General features: G+C 40.9%; 1 protein-coding gene across 1 annotated transcript in view; it reads right to left on the bottom strand.

Annotated features, from left to right (window-relative positions):
* The window catches only part of TDRD3 (tudor domain containing 3), a 231,149-nt gene that overhangs the window by 23,757 nt on the left and 190,740 nt on the right, over positions 1–16,652 (bottom strand). Inside the window, exon 11 of the mRNA XM_069972316.1 lies at positions 2,013–2,854. Coding sequence (XP_069828417.1) covers positions 2,013–2,854 — 842 coding nt within the window. The remainder of the gene's footprint in view (positions 1–2,012; positions 2,855–16,652) is intronic.

Genomic DNA, 16,652 nt, shown 5'->3' with positions numbered 1-16,652 from the left:
ATGATTACCTGGCTGGTCAGATTAGTTATAATAAAGAAGGACTGCTGCTAAATCAGGTTTGCCTGCTGCTAAAAAAAACATACGTATTTTGCAAGGTGTGTTTAATGCATTTTCTCTCGTTTTCTCTGGTGTTCCCAAATGCAAATGTAGGTACACACGATAAAGTAACTCAGTTGTGTAAGGTGATGCGCTGAGAGGTTCTACATACACATTTTTTAAAGTGGTTGCTGGCATTCTACAATCTCTTCTTGTTAGCATCCTGAGTAATATACATAAGCTCCAAGCAGGTGTAGATTTACACTACATTTTACATCTGCTTGTAGTAAATTCAGTGCTTTTGTCAGTCTATGCTAGAAGCAGCTATAATAAGTCCCTCCCCCATCTTAAACTTAAAGTGTCACAGTCTTTTTTTTTTTTTTTTTGCAGAAATCAATAGTCCAGGCGATTTTAAGAAATTTTGTAATTGGGTTTATTAGGCAAATATGCCATTATCTCCATTCAAAGAGACATTCCCCAGGCCCCTCCCCCCCTCTCTCTCATTCACGGCTCATTATCAGGAAATCGCGACTATTTTACATCAATCGCGCCCTGTGTAACCTAAGGAGAGGGGAGGAGGGAGATTAGTCGCCAGCAGAGAACAAAGGATTACACAGTTGGAGCTGTGTGAAAGCCGGTATTTAGAGGTCAAAGAGGTCAGTGCTGACTTCAGAGGAGATAGCCCATTGATGTAGCTGTAAATTAACTCTTTGTTGTCCTGTTTTGGTGCCTCATTTCCCTAAACCCCTCCGCTCTCCATAAGAGAACCATGAAGACAGGGGGGAGACTGCTTTTTCATGCTGAAAATGCATTTTTCGGCTAAAAACCAAATTACAAAGTTTCTTAAAATCGCCTGTAATATTGATTTTTGCAAATAAAATTTAAACGACCTTAAAAAAAGGCCATATTTTTTGTATACAGTGCAGCACAGGCTTTAGTTGTAGTGACATGCATGTATTGTCTGCCTGCACTTCCCATAATGCCTCTGGCGTTACAAAGACAGACGGGGTGGAAAGTATCCTTTTCTCTCTGTCAGCTCTCACACACAGAAGAGATCAGTGTCAGTCTGCATGACATAGGACAAAGTTGGACTTACCTAAAGGGGTGCAAAAACTTCTGACTTACATAAATCATAATAAATATGTTATCTTTCGGCCACAATAAACACAGACGTAGAATGCCTGTACAGTGTCCCGGCACGGACAGCATCTCTCACATGATGCTGGGAGCGAGGGGAACCATATGCATATGCGCCGAACTCTAATGAAGCAGCAGTTCAGCTGCTTCACTACAGCGCAGCACAAATTCATACAGTTCCCCCCGCTCCCAGGGCTGGTTGGGGGGGGGTCATTTTTACGACATGATCTCTAGTTCTATTGGTATCATATTGGTGTAGAAGAAAATTTTTGATCGCTTTTTATTAATTTCTTTCTGATACATAATTTATCAGCAATCAACACTTTTTTCCCCACAGTTAAATATGCAAATAGATTGCATATAACGATTAATGCTATGCGATAGCACAGTATAGCATTGACCAGTTTAATCGTTGTTCTGTGCATAGAGTCTGCCTGAGAAGCAGACTCTATGGACAGATCGAAGCTCCGGCAGGACAGAGGTAAGCGATTTACTCCCATCTGTCAGTGTTCATCACTATTCATTGCAGTGTTTAAGGGGTAACAGCAGGCAGTTGCATGACCGCGCCTGCCTGTCATTATACCCAGGTCTGGGGACAGTAATGTGTGTAGGGCCGATTGCATTGAAACTGTCCTGCACAAATTAAAACCCCTTCACTGTCAGGGACGTATATGTATACGTTCCTGCTTGCACAGGGCATCAGCAAGCAGGAACGTATATAGCCGTATGGCTGATGTGAAGGGGGTTAAAGAAGAAGTCAGGCGATTGCTATAATCCTGAATAATCTAAATCCCACTGTAAATAAACAAGTCATATATGCATATGTTTGAATGTCATACCTTATTATCTTCCCAGTAAAGAGCTAAACATTCATCCCCAGGTCTCCAGCTAAAAGCAGTGTAGACGTTTTCCAAAATTCTCTCAGATTTTATTGGACCAGATCTCTTTTTAGAATTATTAGTGTATAACACCATCTTACTTCTATCCTCTTGCGCAGAGTTTAGATTTGATCCTATTGGTTTTATAGGGCCAATTCTTCGCCCCTTTTGTTCAAGTTCTCCGTTTGGTAAATCATTAGCACCATCTTTTACTAGGGTTCCATGATAGTTAGTTGATTCCATATTGGCACTAAAAGTTTTCTCGTTTGGTAAACTAGTGAATGTTTCACTGTTACTTGTCCTAGGTCTCCTATCAATATAGAATTCTGAATTGTGTCTTTGGTCTTCTCTTTTACCACGCTTTTGCTGAGCAGCCTCTGTATTATTATTCTGAATGCTGGTGTCCTCTCTTGTTTCAGTGAGGGTGGGACCTTTTATGGTCCTACATTGCATAGTATTCTCTCTTTTTTTAAAAGTACCATCATTTTGGTAACAGGAAGAAGATTGTGAAAAATCTTTTAATCTTTCGTTCCTTTGATATCCTCTATCACACTTACTCCTGTCTTCCATCCATGGCTCTGAACAGTGTTTTTCTGGACCTCGACTTCTAGGGGGTCCATTTCCTTCAAACTGTCTAGATGCATGTACTTCCTTCTGGAAACGAGGCGGCTTTTCATTCCTTGGACCTCTAGTATCATTCCGAGAAAACTGACGAGATTGATTGTAATCCTTCACTCCATTCTGCTCTAAATTCGGAACTCTGTGTTGTCCTTGGCTTTGAGGTTGAGTTTGTGGTTTGCTGTCTGTAAAAGGTACACATTTTCACATTAAATTAAAGATTGTAAATGTAAACATTTTTTCTTAATACAATGTGGGAAAGAGTAAGGCCAGGTTCACACTGCATCCTTGCAGTCCAATTTTTATATTTTTTTTTTTATCCATTTTATGCAAAAAAGGATGAAAAAACAGATGTATATTTGTGTGCATCCATTTTTCCATTGGTTTCCATCATAAAAAAACAGATGAAAAGACTGATCAAAATGCATTTTTTCTTAGCCTACACAAAAACATGGTCTACCACATTTTTGAATATGCTTAAAAAAAGGGATGAAAAAAATGGCCTGCAAAAATGCAGTGTGAACCCAGCATAAGGCATAAAATGCACAAGCATGTGCAGCCCATGATTTACAGCCTATGTGCTGGCTACAGCTCACGGACTGAACACTTTGTCAGTTTAGTAATGTAGTGGTCTGACCATGTGGGAGTTCACTGCATTATAATGAATTATGATGCAGAGAGTCCCGTTACAGATGAGTGTTCAGTCTGTGATATCAAGCCTGCACATGGACAGTATATGACGAGCTGCACACACACAATGTGTGTTTTAAGCTTAAGTTTACATAGTGTTTTTTTTTTCTCAAGACACTGACTAAAAACCATGTGGAATCCACTTCCCATGTTTGAAATTTGTACTGTAGTTCACACTGTGCACTATGCCAACAATTTCTTTCTATAGTAGATTTTAAATCCACATTGCAGGAAAAAATGGAGGTGACATGTCCCTTGTTAAAGTGACTGTACCACCAGGCCAAGGCTGAAGCACTGGAGGCGGGCCGACCTACCCTTAGTGGGAGGAAACCCTAGCCCCTCTATGCTAGGGTTCCATTGATTCTAATTGAGTCACGTCATGGAGGGGCTGGGGTTTCTTCCCACTGGGGGTGGGTCGGCCCGCCTCCAGTGCTTCAGCCTGGACCTGGTGGTACAGTCACTTTAAATGGGGCTGACCTGTGTTTAAACCATGGCTGAATCTACAGCATGCAAGCATTGATATCTATAGGTATTTGTCAGACTTCTGGATTCTGGATTCAACAGCAGTTGAACATGCCAACAATTTGCTAAGTAAATATATTTCTAAAGAGGCTATTGACGTGAAATTCTTACCAGGTGTCAGTTAAAACTCATTCAATCCGCACAGGCAAAGAAATAAATCAATCCATAAATTATGTGAAAAATGTAAAATGACACAGGGAAAAAAGTATTGGAACACGTGAAGACGAGGAGTCCGAAATTCATGGAAAGTAATGACCATCCTGGTTCACATCATAGACTATAAAAAGGTGTCTTATTCCCAAGGTGCCACACAAGCAACATCTCATGATGGGTAAAACCAGTGAAAGGTCTCTCAAGACCTCTGCAACCTTAGGCTGTAACCTTCATACGCTGTAAGAGACCGGGCTCTCCGTGACCCGGCCAGGTCACGGAACGGCCGGTCTCAGAAAAGATCATCTTGGCCGGTACTGCATAATCTTTAGCGCTCCCCACTGCACACTTTAGAAATCCCCACTGCACACTATGGAGCGTGTGGCCGGAGAAGCTCGCTCCATAGTGTGCACTGAAAGGGTTTTCTGCAGCCGCTATTCAATGAATAGCGGCTGCAGAAAACTGACATGTCAGTTTCTCTCGGCGCCGCTAGTAATCCCGAACAGAGTGTATACTATGTGTATACACTCCAGGTGGGATTCCATAGACGGTAATGTAACGTATATATTCGTATTATTCACTGCTGTTGTTGCAATCGGCAACAACGACCGTAGTTTTACGAAAATATACTGTACATAGTGTGACCATAGCCTAATTGTTGTAAAACATACTGATGGCATTGGTTACAAATAATTTCTAAACTACTGAAGGTTCTAGTGAACACATCTGGGGCCATAATGAGGAAAGTAAAAAGATCATCATTTCACCATAAACCATCCACAACCAGGTGCTTTCTGCAAGATTTAAGACAAAGGATTGAAAAGAGTGATGAGAAGAGTTGTCCATGAGAAAAGGGCCACCAGCAGGTAAAACTGTTTCAAAGAAAACAGTAAGTAATACACTCAATTTCTATGGCCTGTATGCACACCCTGACAAACTTTATTGCTGAACAGAAAGCATGTTGCAGCACATTTAAAGTTTCCTCAACAACATTTAGACAAGCCAGTGAAATATTGGGAGAATCATCTAGTCAGACCAAAATTAAACTCTTTGGATGCCACAATAGACAGAGAGAATGATAGATAGAATTGTTGCATATCACCCCAGAAACACCATACAAACAGTGAAGTTTAGAGATTGAAACACTGACAAAAGTTCATATAACTGAAGGAAGAATGAATGGAAAAATGTACTCTGACATTCTTAACAAAAAACTGCTGCCATTTACTAGGATGATGAAGATAAATGAGAATGGGCATATTTAACATGACAATGATCCCAAACACACAGTCAGGGAAGCTGTCAATTGGTTACAGAAAAAGAAAAAAAAAATCTGCCACAATGGCCCAGCCAATCACCTGACCTGAACCAGACAGAAAATCTATGGACGGAACTAGAGCTCATATTTCATAGGAGGAGCGCACCAAACCTTCAGGATTTCAACAGTGTTTGTGTAGAGTATTGTTGTAATGTGTTAGCCAAAGAAATCAGTAGAATAGAGAAGAGAATACAGAGAATACAGTGGTACCTTGGTTTAAGAGCTCACAGATTTTCAAAATTGTGACTTGGTTTAAGAGCATCGCTTTGGTTTAAGAGCTCCCTGTACTGGGTGGGAGGGCGAGTGGGGGAGGGTCATGGTCTGCATAGCAGAGTCTAAAGCTCTGTACTCTGACCCAGGATGTCTCCTTCACACCGTCACCTTCCAAATCATAGCAGATCCACTTCAGGCTGGGGCTTGCATCAGGGGACAGGACTGTGGCGGTAATCTCTCCATAGCTGTAACCCCTCTCTCCCCGGGCAGAGAGTGCTGCATGTATGTGCCCACATTTGCCCTGCTCATTCCTTCATGCTCCCTGCAGTCTCTGTCCGCCCTTGTGCTTCCGATCCTCTCCATTACTGTACAACAACTTGTAATATCACATATTCTGCTGTCTGGGGGGTACTCACTCGCTGGGATCGCCATCTCCTGGGTCTGAGACGGTTGGCACATAGGAAACTTCAGTCCAGTCAGTGCTATATATATATATTGTGGCATGGTGGGGAGATATATATATATATATATATACACACATATCAGAAAAAAATGGTATGGAGACAGCATCCATCCGGTGAAAAAATTTTTTTACTTTATTTTAAGCCATTGCATATAAAAATACCGACGCTTCGGCTCCAATACCCCTGAGCCTTTCTCAAGAAGGCTCAGGAGTATTGGAGCCGAAACGTTGGTAAAAATTTCACCGGATGGATGCTGTCTCCATACCATTTTTTTCTGCTATTTGAGTATCAGGTGTGGGCTTACCTGAAGAAGACTGTGCACCTTGAGGGGAATCCGCTGTTCCAATCTTGGATTTATCTCTCTCTCTCTCTATATATATATATATAGATATATATATATATATATATAGATATATATATAGATATACATATATATATATAAGTATACAATCAAATATACTCAGTTAGCCTTTAAAAGGTATCTCCTGATTTCTTCTCTATTCTAACAGTGCTTGGTGTGGAAGAATGGACCAAGATCATACCTGAGTAATGTATGCCATTGGTTTCTCCATACAGGAAGATTCTAAAGCTATCATGAGCAATGAAGGCTTTTGTAGAAATTAACCCCTCATTTTTCAAAATCTGACCTGTCTCACTTTATGCGCTTATAGCTCAGTGATGCCTTAACGTATGCTAGCGATTCTGAGAAAGCTTTTTCGTCACATATGGTACTTTATGTTAGTGGCAAAATTTAGTCACTGTCTTGTGTGTTTTTTTTGTGAAAAACATCAAAATATCATGAAAAATTTGCACTTTATGGACTTTGAAATTCTTTGTTTCTAAAAAAAGAAAGTCGTATGACATAAATTAGTTACTAAGTCACATTATCAATATGGATGTGTCACAGCCTCAGAGTTATGCCGGGCTAGAGTAAAAGGACCTTGTTCAGCGCTGAACGGTACTTTAGTTCAAACAGGTATATTGAAGAGATGATTTATTGTCTCAGAAACAACGCGTTTCGAGGTGTAGTACCTCTTTATCAAGTTAAAAGAGACATATTTTCATGAAATTTCCAACTGATTTTTTTTTGTAGGGACCAGTTCTTTTTTTTACGTTCATTTAGGAGGCTTGTATACTGGACACCCCCATAAGTGACTCCATTTGGAAACTAGACACATTAAAGAATTAATCTAGGGGTATAATGAGCATTTGTTTATTTAGTTTGAAATTTCTCAATTTCACGAGGAACAGGGGAGAAAACGCATCCCAATATATGTAACACAGGTTCTCCTGAGTAGAACGGTACCCCATATGTGGGCATAAACCACAGTATGGGCACACAGCGGGGCTCAAGAGTAACGGAGCGCCAATTAGCATTTTCAGTGGCAATTTTTCTGCAGAAGTTTCTGAGCGCCAGATGCGTTTGCAGTGCCCCTGTAATGTCTGCAGAATAGAACGCTGCCAAAAGTCATCCCATTTTGGAAAGTACATCCCTTAAAGAATTCATCCTGGGGTAAGGTGAGCATTTTGACCCCACAGGTATTAGAGGAAAGTATTCAAAATTAGACAGTAAAAATGAAAAAAAAAATATGAATTTTTCCAATAATTTGTTAGTTTAGTTTGAAATTTCTGAATTTCACGAGGAACAGGGGAGAAAAAGCACCCCAACATTTGTAACACAGGTTCTCCTGAGTACAACGGTACAAAATATGTGGGCATAAACCCCTGTATGGGCACACAGCCAGGCTCAGAAGAGAAGGAGTGTCATTTTAGTTACAGGCAATATGTGGGTGTTTACTGGTTATCTGGGGTGGTAATGGACAATCACGGGGTGTTTACTGGCTATCTGAGGTGGCGACAGGCATTCTGGTGTGGTTATGGGCAATCTGGGGTGGTTACGGGCAATCTTGGGGTGTTTACTGGCTCTATGGGGTGGTTACGGGCAATCTGGGGGTGTTTACTGGCTATCTGGGGTGGCAACGGACAATCTGGGTGTGTTTACTGGCTATCTGGGGTGGTAACGGGCAATCTAGAGTGGCGAAGGGCAATCTGGGGTGGCCCGTTACCGGTGGCCGTTGTTATACTGTTAATAACGGTGACCACCGGTGAGGGGACTGGCCGGGACTGAGCCCACATTCTGCCCCAACCCCTCAGCGACCTCTCATAGCTGAGAGGAGGGGGCTGCGGGTCTTACCAGCGCCGATGCACTATTCTGCACCATCACCATAAAGAGCTGATGGCAGCAGAATAGAGCCCATTAGTGATCGCCGTAAAAATCCGTATCGGCGGTCACTAACAACATAATACATGTATTCTCTGGGTCACTACGGTTATGGCGATACCACATTTGTATAGGTTTTTTTTTTTTAACTATTACCACTTTGGCGCAATAGATACTATCTTCCTAGCAAAAACCTACAAAAACTGTCGCCAAATTGCAAGATCCATAGCATTCTTACCTTTTGCGCGACAGAGCTGGTTTTGGGCTTATTTTTTGCAGGAAGATCTGTAGTTTCTATTAATACCAAGTTTTATATGTACATATATGACTTTTTGATCTCTTTTATGACGTATTTTCTAATGCAGATTGAGAAAATGCAGCTATTCTGGTACTGTTTTATTTTATTTTATTCTTACAACGTGTCGTGCGGTATAATTATTGATATAGTTTTATAGATTGGGTTGTTAAGGACGTAACGATACCAAATATGTATAGGGTTTGTGTTTTTGATCTGTTTTATGTAATGTTTTATTGGGTATAGGGAATGTAATGCATTTTTATTATTGGAGGGGGCTGGGGGGGCTGTGTTGTGTTTGGTGCACATTTCTTTACTTTTACACTAGTGTACATTACTGTACACTAGTGTAAATACTTTGATCTCTCATACAATACACTGCAGTAGCTAATTTACTGCAGTGTATTGTAATAGGCATCATGCTGACAGGCAATAGCCACAGCCACCCCTGTCAGCATGAGGCATCTCCATGGTGACCCCGGGGGCCTTCATTAGGACCCTGGCATCACCATGGAGACATCGGGACACTGGACGGCGCCGCGGGACATCACGATCGCATAGGTGGACCTGCGGTGCCGACTGGGACCCACCGGGACCAGTTAGATGCCGCTGTCATGCATTTTGTTAAAAGACGTACGCATCGGAATAAAGCCCATTAGTCGCCGCCGTGAAAAGGCAGCACGCTGTCACTAAGGGGTTAAATACATATAAAATACATTTCAGTAAGTCTGTGACATGAAAACTGGTGACATGTTCAATACTTATTTCACCTGCTGTATATAAATATTTGTTTGCAAATGTAAGAGAAAAACCCATCACCAACTCTAAATATAGTAGTCTGGGTAAAATCAAACTGCTGATTTGAAAAAGAACAAGCAAACGTTATACCAAAAATAAGTGATACAGTCATCCCCTTTCTGTATGAGGACTTTTCTACACAGTTGTAAAGCCTAAATTTCGCCCTACCCTCCATGAAATCATCACAGCCGGCCAATTCCATTGGCTGGCGAAGGGCAAATGACACAGGGAAGAAGTATTGAACAGACTTACTGAAATGTATTTAATTTCTACAAAAGCCTTCATTGCTTATGACAGCTTTAAGACTCCTCCCCCATGCAGGGGCGACCATTGGAATGGGCCAGCCTAGAGGTTTAGGCCACAACCCCCTGTAGGTTGGCCCATTCCAATGGCAGACAAGGGGGCGGGGCCAAAATAATGACGACCCCCACAGAGGGCAGGGGGCCTACAGTGGCGATGTGTGTGTGTGTGTGTGGGGGGGGGGGGGCCCGGGGTCGAAGTGGCGCAGCGGCTGTGAAGCTGCAGCCAGATGGCACAATCCACTAACGATAAAAAAGCATTTTCCAATGGACCAAGCACCAAGAAATCTATTATAAAGTAAGGTATGAAGACTTCAGACTGACAGCCTGCCTAATAAATACACAGCTATGACACTTATGTCAACACATACAATCACAAGAAAGAAATGCAGATTTTGGCTACTGGGGACAAAGAATGTGATGTGGGGCATAAAAAAAAGTTATCAATTGTAGAAAATACATAGAAGAGCTGCTGAAACTGTTTGACACAGTTATTATGGCTTACTCAGCCCCACAGGGATTCTATTCTATAGGATCCCACAGTAATAGATGGTCTGAAGCTGGGTTACATGTCTGTGTTGTGCCCTTTCCGCCAGTGAGAAAGTACCCATGGAAATATTGGTCCATACTGCCATTATTTGCAGAAAGGGTCTATTATATTTCAATGTACAGTTCATAAAGGTGACAAGCTACAGAAGTGCATAAAAAACAGATGGGGCTTTTTTGGCAGCAATAACCCTTCGTGGTAGAAAACAGGCAAACACATATTAAAGTCAATTACAAGTGTCAAAGCTGGGTACTGTGAATGTGAATGGTAAGTGGATATTAGCTGAAGGACATTTTACTGGATTTCGACCTGCCAATGCCAGTCACTCCTCTTCCATGTCCCTATGCATTCCCGCTGATTGCTAGCAGTTTATTTCTTTTGCTGCCTGCCAATTGAACTGTCTAAAGAATTGATTCAAGGATTTACATAAAGGTTTTGAAAGAGCAAAGCCATCAATAACCGTTTCTCCTGTCATACACATTTAGTAGTATATGACATATCCACTAAAGCATCGCTCCAAAATCACCAAGAAAAAGCCAGGTTACAGACTACAACTCCTCAGGGGACAAATATTTACTTTTTCAGAGAAATGTCTTTTGGTACGATGAAACAAAACTTGACTATGTTGCCATAATGACCATTGTTATGAATGGAGCAAAAAAGTGGGAAGCATGTAAGAGAAAAGAAACACCATCACTCCAGGTGGCTGCCTCATGTTATAATGCCGCTTTGCAGCAGGAGGGACTGGTACACATTACAAAATAAATTACATTACGAGGAAGGAAAATTGTGGGTACACATGGAAGCAACAAAGATATTGTCAAAAACTTAAAGGGGTATTCCCATGCTGACTTTAGTGATATACTTACAGGACATGCCATGAATGAAAAAAAACAAACGGCAGAACTATATATAAAAAAAAAATAATAATTAAAAAAAAGCATGTACGACCACAGTCGCTCTATGGGACTTCCAAACACTGCTTAGCATTGAAGCCCCATAGAAAGTCAATAGAGTATCGCCCTAGCACTGCTACCCTTTATACTCATGATCTGACCCCCAATGATATGCCGTGAATAGGGGCTAACTTTTAATCTAGGGTATATATATATATACATACATACACACACACATATATATATATATATATATGCGCAACACACCAAATTAAGCTATTGATGTGATTTTCACAGTGCTAGGCAGCCTTCAAAAACAAAAAAGACAGAATCAGTACAGCATAAAAGCCTTTCTTTGTAACCGTGGTTTATGGACTTCAGCAGAACAAAAGCATAAGGTGAGACACTGGTATAAAATGTCATTACACACCATTACTAGCTTTCAAGTGAATTGCTGGTACAGATTGTTCATCTGTTCCCACTTACACAGAAACAAATCACTTAAAATGTCTATATCTGAACACAGGACAATTTTCTCTAAAAGGGCTATTAATGCTGGGAATAAAACATTATTTGTCGATGTCACATGTGGGCAGTTGTGCACTATCCTATTGTCTTTAGTTTTCCACTCGCTGAAACTTTACCTATTTCTGGAAATAAACCAAAGTGCAAAGAACAGTAGAAAAGCATTCTAAGTCACAGTAATAAAAGCCAGCTATAGAGCTGCTACACTAAAACGCACATTCAGGAGTTTCTGGCTATTTTATTAACAGATCAGGTTGGAACTTACATGTTCCAGTATGCAAGATTTAAATCTTGTTAAAAGTATACAATACAAATAAAAATCATCAACATACAGTATTTCAGCCCTTTCAGTAGTTTCCTACATAATCACAACTTACTGGCTCAAAATGTGATGTTTATAGCTCACTGCCTTCGCGTATGACCTGCAGTTTAGCTCGCTGGTCAGGCATGCTCAGATGCAGCACTTAGAGTAATAGGAGGGGGATGTTTGTATATAAAACAGCGGATAATGAGAATTAGGAACTGTGAGTAATTATAGATAGTGATCTGAGCCTAGTATGAATTATATGTAATGATGTGACCCTGCTTATGAATTATGTGTAACTCTTGGGGCCCTTTTACATATGGCCCAATCAGCGAGATCAGCGCTAGTTTGCAGTCCTTTTCCACAACATGGTTGGCTGCACAAAGGATCATCGTTTTCTTTTCTGCGGCCAGTTAAATGAACTGTTATTAGCACGTCTCCTGTTTAGGCAGAAGGATGTGATAATGATTTTACAGCCGCACAAAAGATCCAATGAGCTTGTGAGGAAGTATTTGCGTTGGGTGACCGCTGGCCCTTTTCCATGGGCCAATTTTCAGTTGAATAAGCAATCCTAGAAGGAATACAATAGAGCATTTCCTATATCAATGTAGTTTGCCTGCCTCTGGTCACAGGACCAAGAGATTATTAAAAAATAATCATTCCAGACAGTCCTACTCAGAAGAAGCCATCTAACTCTGCTGGGCTGTCCAGAATTTCATTGTTCTCCTCCGTGGTTCTTTTGGCAATCTAATTAGGAAGAGGTCTTCTTTATGTCAAACTGTTTTTGTTTTATGTTACTGTGTTGTGTATATGTATGTCATACATTGGTGTGATGTGTGGGCTGGTTTTGGGGTGCCTGTTGGCCTAATTGCGATAGGTATGTGTGAAAGTGTATGTGGAAGTAGAGCACCCATTTACAGTCGAATACCTGTACTGCACTGTACTTTATCTACATGAAAGCCAAGCTAACACATGCTGCGTCCAGAAAGAGAACAAAGTGGCTAGGAGTGGCCAGAAGCAGAGAAAAGCAGGCAGAGAGACACAGATGGCGAAAAGCTCTGCTAAGCATTTTACCTTATCTCAGTGCACGAATCACAACTATGTTATCCCTTAGGGGACACAGCCAGTTTTCATTTTTGAGCTTTCGTTTTTCCCTCCTCGTGTATATAAGGCCATAGCGCCTGCATTTTTCCACCTAGAGACCCAAATGAGCCCTTATTTTTTGCGCAACTAATTGTACTTTGCTATGGCAGATGTAATTTTTGCCTAAAATGTGCCGGGAAACCAGAAAAAAATTATTTGTGTGGTGAAATTGAAAAAAAAAAATGTTTTTTTTTTTTTTATTTGGGGGGGGGGGGGGGGGGTTGTTTTTGCTCGGTTCGCCCTAGGGTAAAACTGACTTGTTATATATGTTCCTTAAGTTGTTACGATTACAACGATATGTAACATGTATAACTTTTATTTGATTTGATGGCTTGTAAAAAATTAAAACCTTTTAAAGAAAATATATGTTCCTTAAAATCGCTCCACTCCCATGCTTATAGCGCTTTTATCCTTTGGTCTATGGGGCTGTGTCAGGTGTAATTTTTTGCGCAATGATGTGATCTTTCTATCGTTACCTTGATTGCGCATATATGACTTTTTGATCGCTTTTTATTACAATTATTCTGGATTTGATGCGACCAAAAATGCACAATTTAGCACTTTGGGATTTTTTTGCTCTGACGCCGTTTACCGTGTGAGATCAGGAATGTGATTAATTAATAGTTCAGGCGATTACGCACGCGGCGATAGCAAACATGTTTATTTATTTATTTATTTTTATTTATAAAATGGGGAAAGGGGGGTGATTCAGACTTTTATTAGGGGAGGGGATTTTGTGTTATTAAAAATACATTTTTCTTTTACTTTACACATATACTAGAAGCCCCCCTGGGGGACCTCTAGTATATGCACTCTGATCTCTCATAGAGATCCATGCAGTATAGTTATACTGCATGAATCCATGAGATCGGTGTTCTATTGCTTTTGGCTGCTGCAGCCAAAAGCAATAGAATGCCGAGCCGGGATCAGCACCATTACGGCGCAGACCCCGGCCTGGGATGGATGCGGGGATCGCCCCACTAGACCACCAGGGATGGAGATGAGCAAGTATTTAGAAGCAGCTGTCAACTTTGACAGCTGCTTTTAAGTACTTAATTAGCGGGCACGGCGATCGGACCGTGCCCGCTAATAGCCGCGATCCCGGGCTACATGCGGCTCCCGGGATCGCGGCAGTTCAGAGGGGGGTCGCCGCGCTCTGAACTCCCATAGCGGTACGAGGACGTTCAGTAATGTCCTGGTGCAGCTATGGGTTATAACTTCTTTTACCTTATCTCAGTGCACGATTCACAACTATGTTATAACTTCTATTGCTCTATCGTAGTAAAAGAACAATGAAACTCATGGCAGGACCATAAGCCTTACATAAAGAGTGTCTTATGGAACCCAATGACTTTCAGGGAGTTTGTTAGGTTTCTGGTGTGATGTCTAGCCTTGTACCAGACAAAACTGCCCTGCACACAGCATTATTCTATTAGGCATTTCTTTATGCAATCTGCAATGGAAGTTACTAATGCTGCGTTTACACGTAACGATTACCGTGCAAATTTGCGCGATAACGATCGAATTCGAACAATAATCGTACGTGTAAATGCAGCGAACGATCAAATGACGAACGAGAAATCGTTCGTTTTGATCAACATGTTATCAAATCATCGTTCGCAAAAAATTCGCAGATCGTTCCGTGTAAACAGTCGTCGCGCGAAAGTCCGTCCGCCCGTCACCCCACCCGGCCCCCCGCTCATCCGCAGCCCCCTGCGTCGGCTCGATCACCACTCCCGCAGCGACCGGAGTGGGAGTGGCGATCGGGGCAGCGCAGGGCGCGCGATCGCAAAACGATTTTTCCGTATGATATATCATACCGTCTAAACACTGATCGTTATGAAAAAAAATCGTTACTCCAACATCGTTAATCGTACCATCGGGCCAATTATCGTTTCCTGTAAACGTAGCATAAGAGTGTGATATAGAGGATCAGGATCTCCTCCATAGAGTATGGGAGACATCATAGAGGATGGACACTACCCACTAGCCCTAGAGATAGAGTGTTCAGAGCAGAAATCTGTCCAGAGAAAGTGCCACACCTCAGGTACACATGTATGGGAACGTATCCTGAAGTGCAGGTACAATACACTTTAACATGTCCTGTAAATGTTAGGAGGTATGGAAACAAGTGGTAGGATGCAGTGCTACTGTATAGTGAGGACTTATCAAACCTATGATAGTTATAAACTGTAGTTCTTCAAGGTTAGTGACAGTAATATAGGATTAACCTGAAATAATCTTGTTTACCTATATTACTGTAACTTTTATGTAATACATTTTACATGATTGGTTTAGCACTGAGCCATAAGGCATTAACCTGTATTTGTCTGCATTATAAGCATGCTCTGGCCACTATCCCCATACCATGGCTGCTTTCTACAGATAGGTTTAGCCTATTTTCTCTTAGTTAATGAAACCAGTACCAGTAAGTTCCCGAATATTCATGGTATGACAAACAAACTTTGAAGCTGTTGGTTTTAGGGCTCAGGTGGGTTAATGTAGCGTGCAGTGGGCGCTGAAACAAAACACTTTCCTTTGGTATATAGATACGTATATTTCACATTTGTCTAGATTAAGTGACACATGAAAGCTTCTAGCAAGTAGATATAAATATATATTCCAAGTACTGCACATATATAACATTGGAAGTAAAAAGTAATATATTCATCATCCATGACATTTTCCTTGCCTTGCAGCTCACAGTTTATGTGGTTATAAAGCTGTAGAAGAGGTTTGCATTTCATTAAAGAGGCATAAAAATCTATCAGCCAGAATATCTTTCACACAGGCTTGACTGTCAATAATAGTATGGGGGGAAAAAACTCCTCCAAATTGACTGGCAAAACTAATCTCACAAGGAACACAGCCAGACAGTGTTTAACATTTAGCTAAACTAGATGCTGTAATTTGACTGTCCACAGCGGCAATTATATTCTCTGGACATTGTGTGTATTCAGGCACTAATAATGTGCTGGAGAAAAAAAACTATTTGCCAACCTATTCCTCTTGCCGCTGTACACAGTGCGACTTGACTATACTCCCACAACTATTCGGATAACTTTTTTTCTACAAAAAAAACAAACAAATAAAATGAAATTATAGCTGCAATTCCATTTAGGTTTAATAAAGTGAGATGAAGTAAATCCTAAACAGCCCCGAAAACCTCAACTCTGAAATCTTCTGATATGAGCCATGAATCCAAAACACACAGATCAGTGAAAATTGCTTAAATATCCCTAAATCCTAAGCCTTTATTCCCCACAAACCTCTATCTGCTCTATGATAATGCATCACCTCTGTCCATTATTTTCACTGAATGTTCCTGCTCCATGTACCTTATATACAAATTGCACAAAACTCTATGAGTATCAGGAAGGCTGTGTTTACACTAAGTTTTTTGGATCCGTTTTTTGCAACAACAAAAAAAAAACTTCAGTCGACCTCATTTTTTGTGTCCGTTAAAAAAAAACGGATCCGTTTTGATCCCTTTTTTTATAATGGAAGTCAATGGAAATACAGATCAAAACGGATGAACACAACTGCATCTGTTTTTTTTAAATCAGTTTTCCATCAGTTTTTTGCAAAAAAAAAAAAA

Source organism: Dendropsophus ebraccatus, chromosome 5 (genome assembly GCF_027789765.1).
Source record: "Dendropsophus ebraccatus isolate aDenEbr1 chromosome 5, aDenEbr1.pat, whole genome shotgun sequence".
Classification (NCBI taxonomy): domain Eukaryota; kingdom Metazoa; phylum Chordata; class Amphibia; order Anura; family Hylidae; genus Dendropsophus; species Dendropsophus ebraccatus.
Note: the sequence above shows the minus strand (reverse complement) of the source record. Positions and strands in the feature narration are given on the sequence as shown.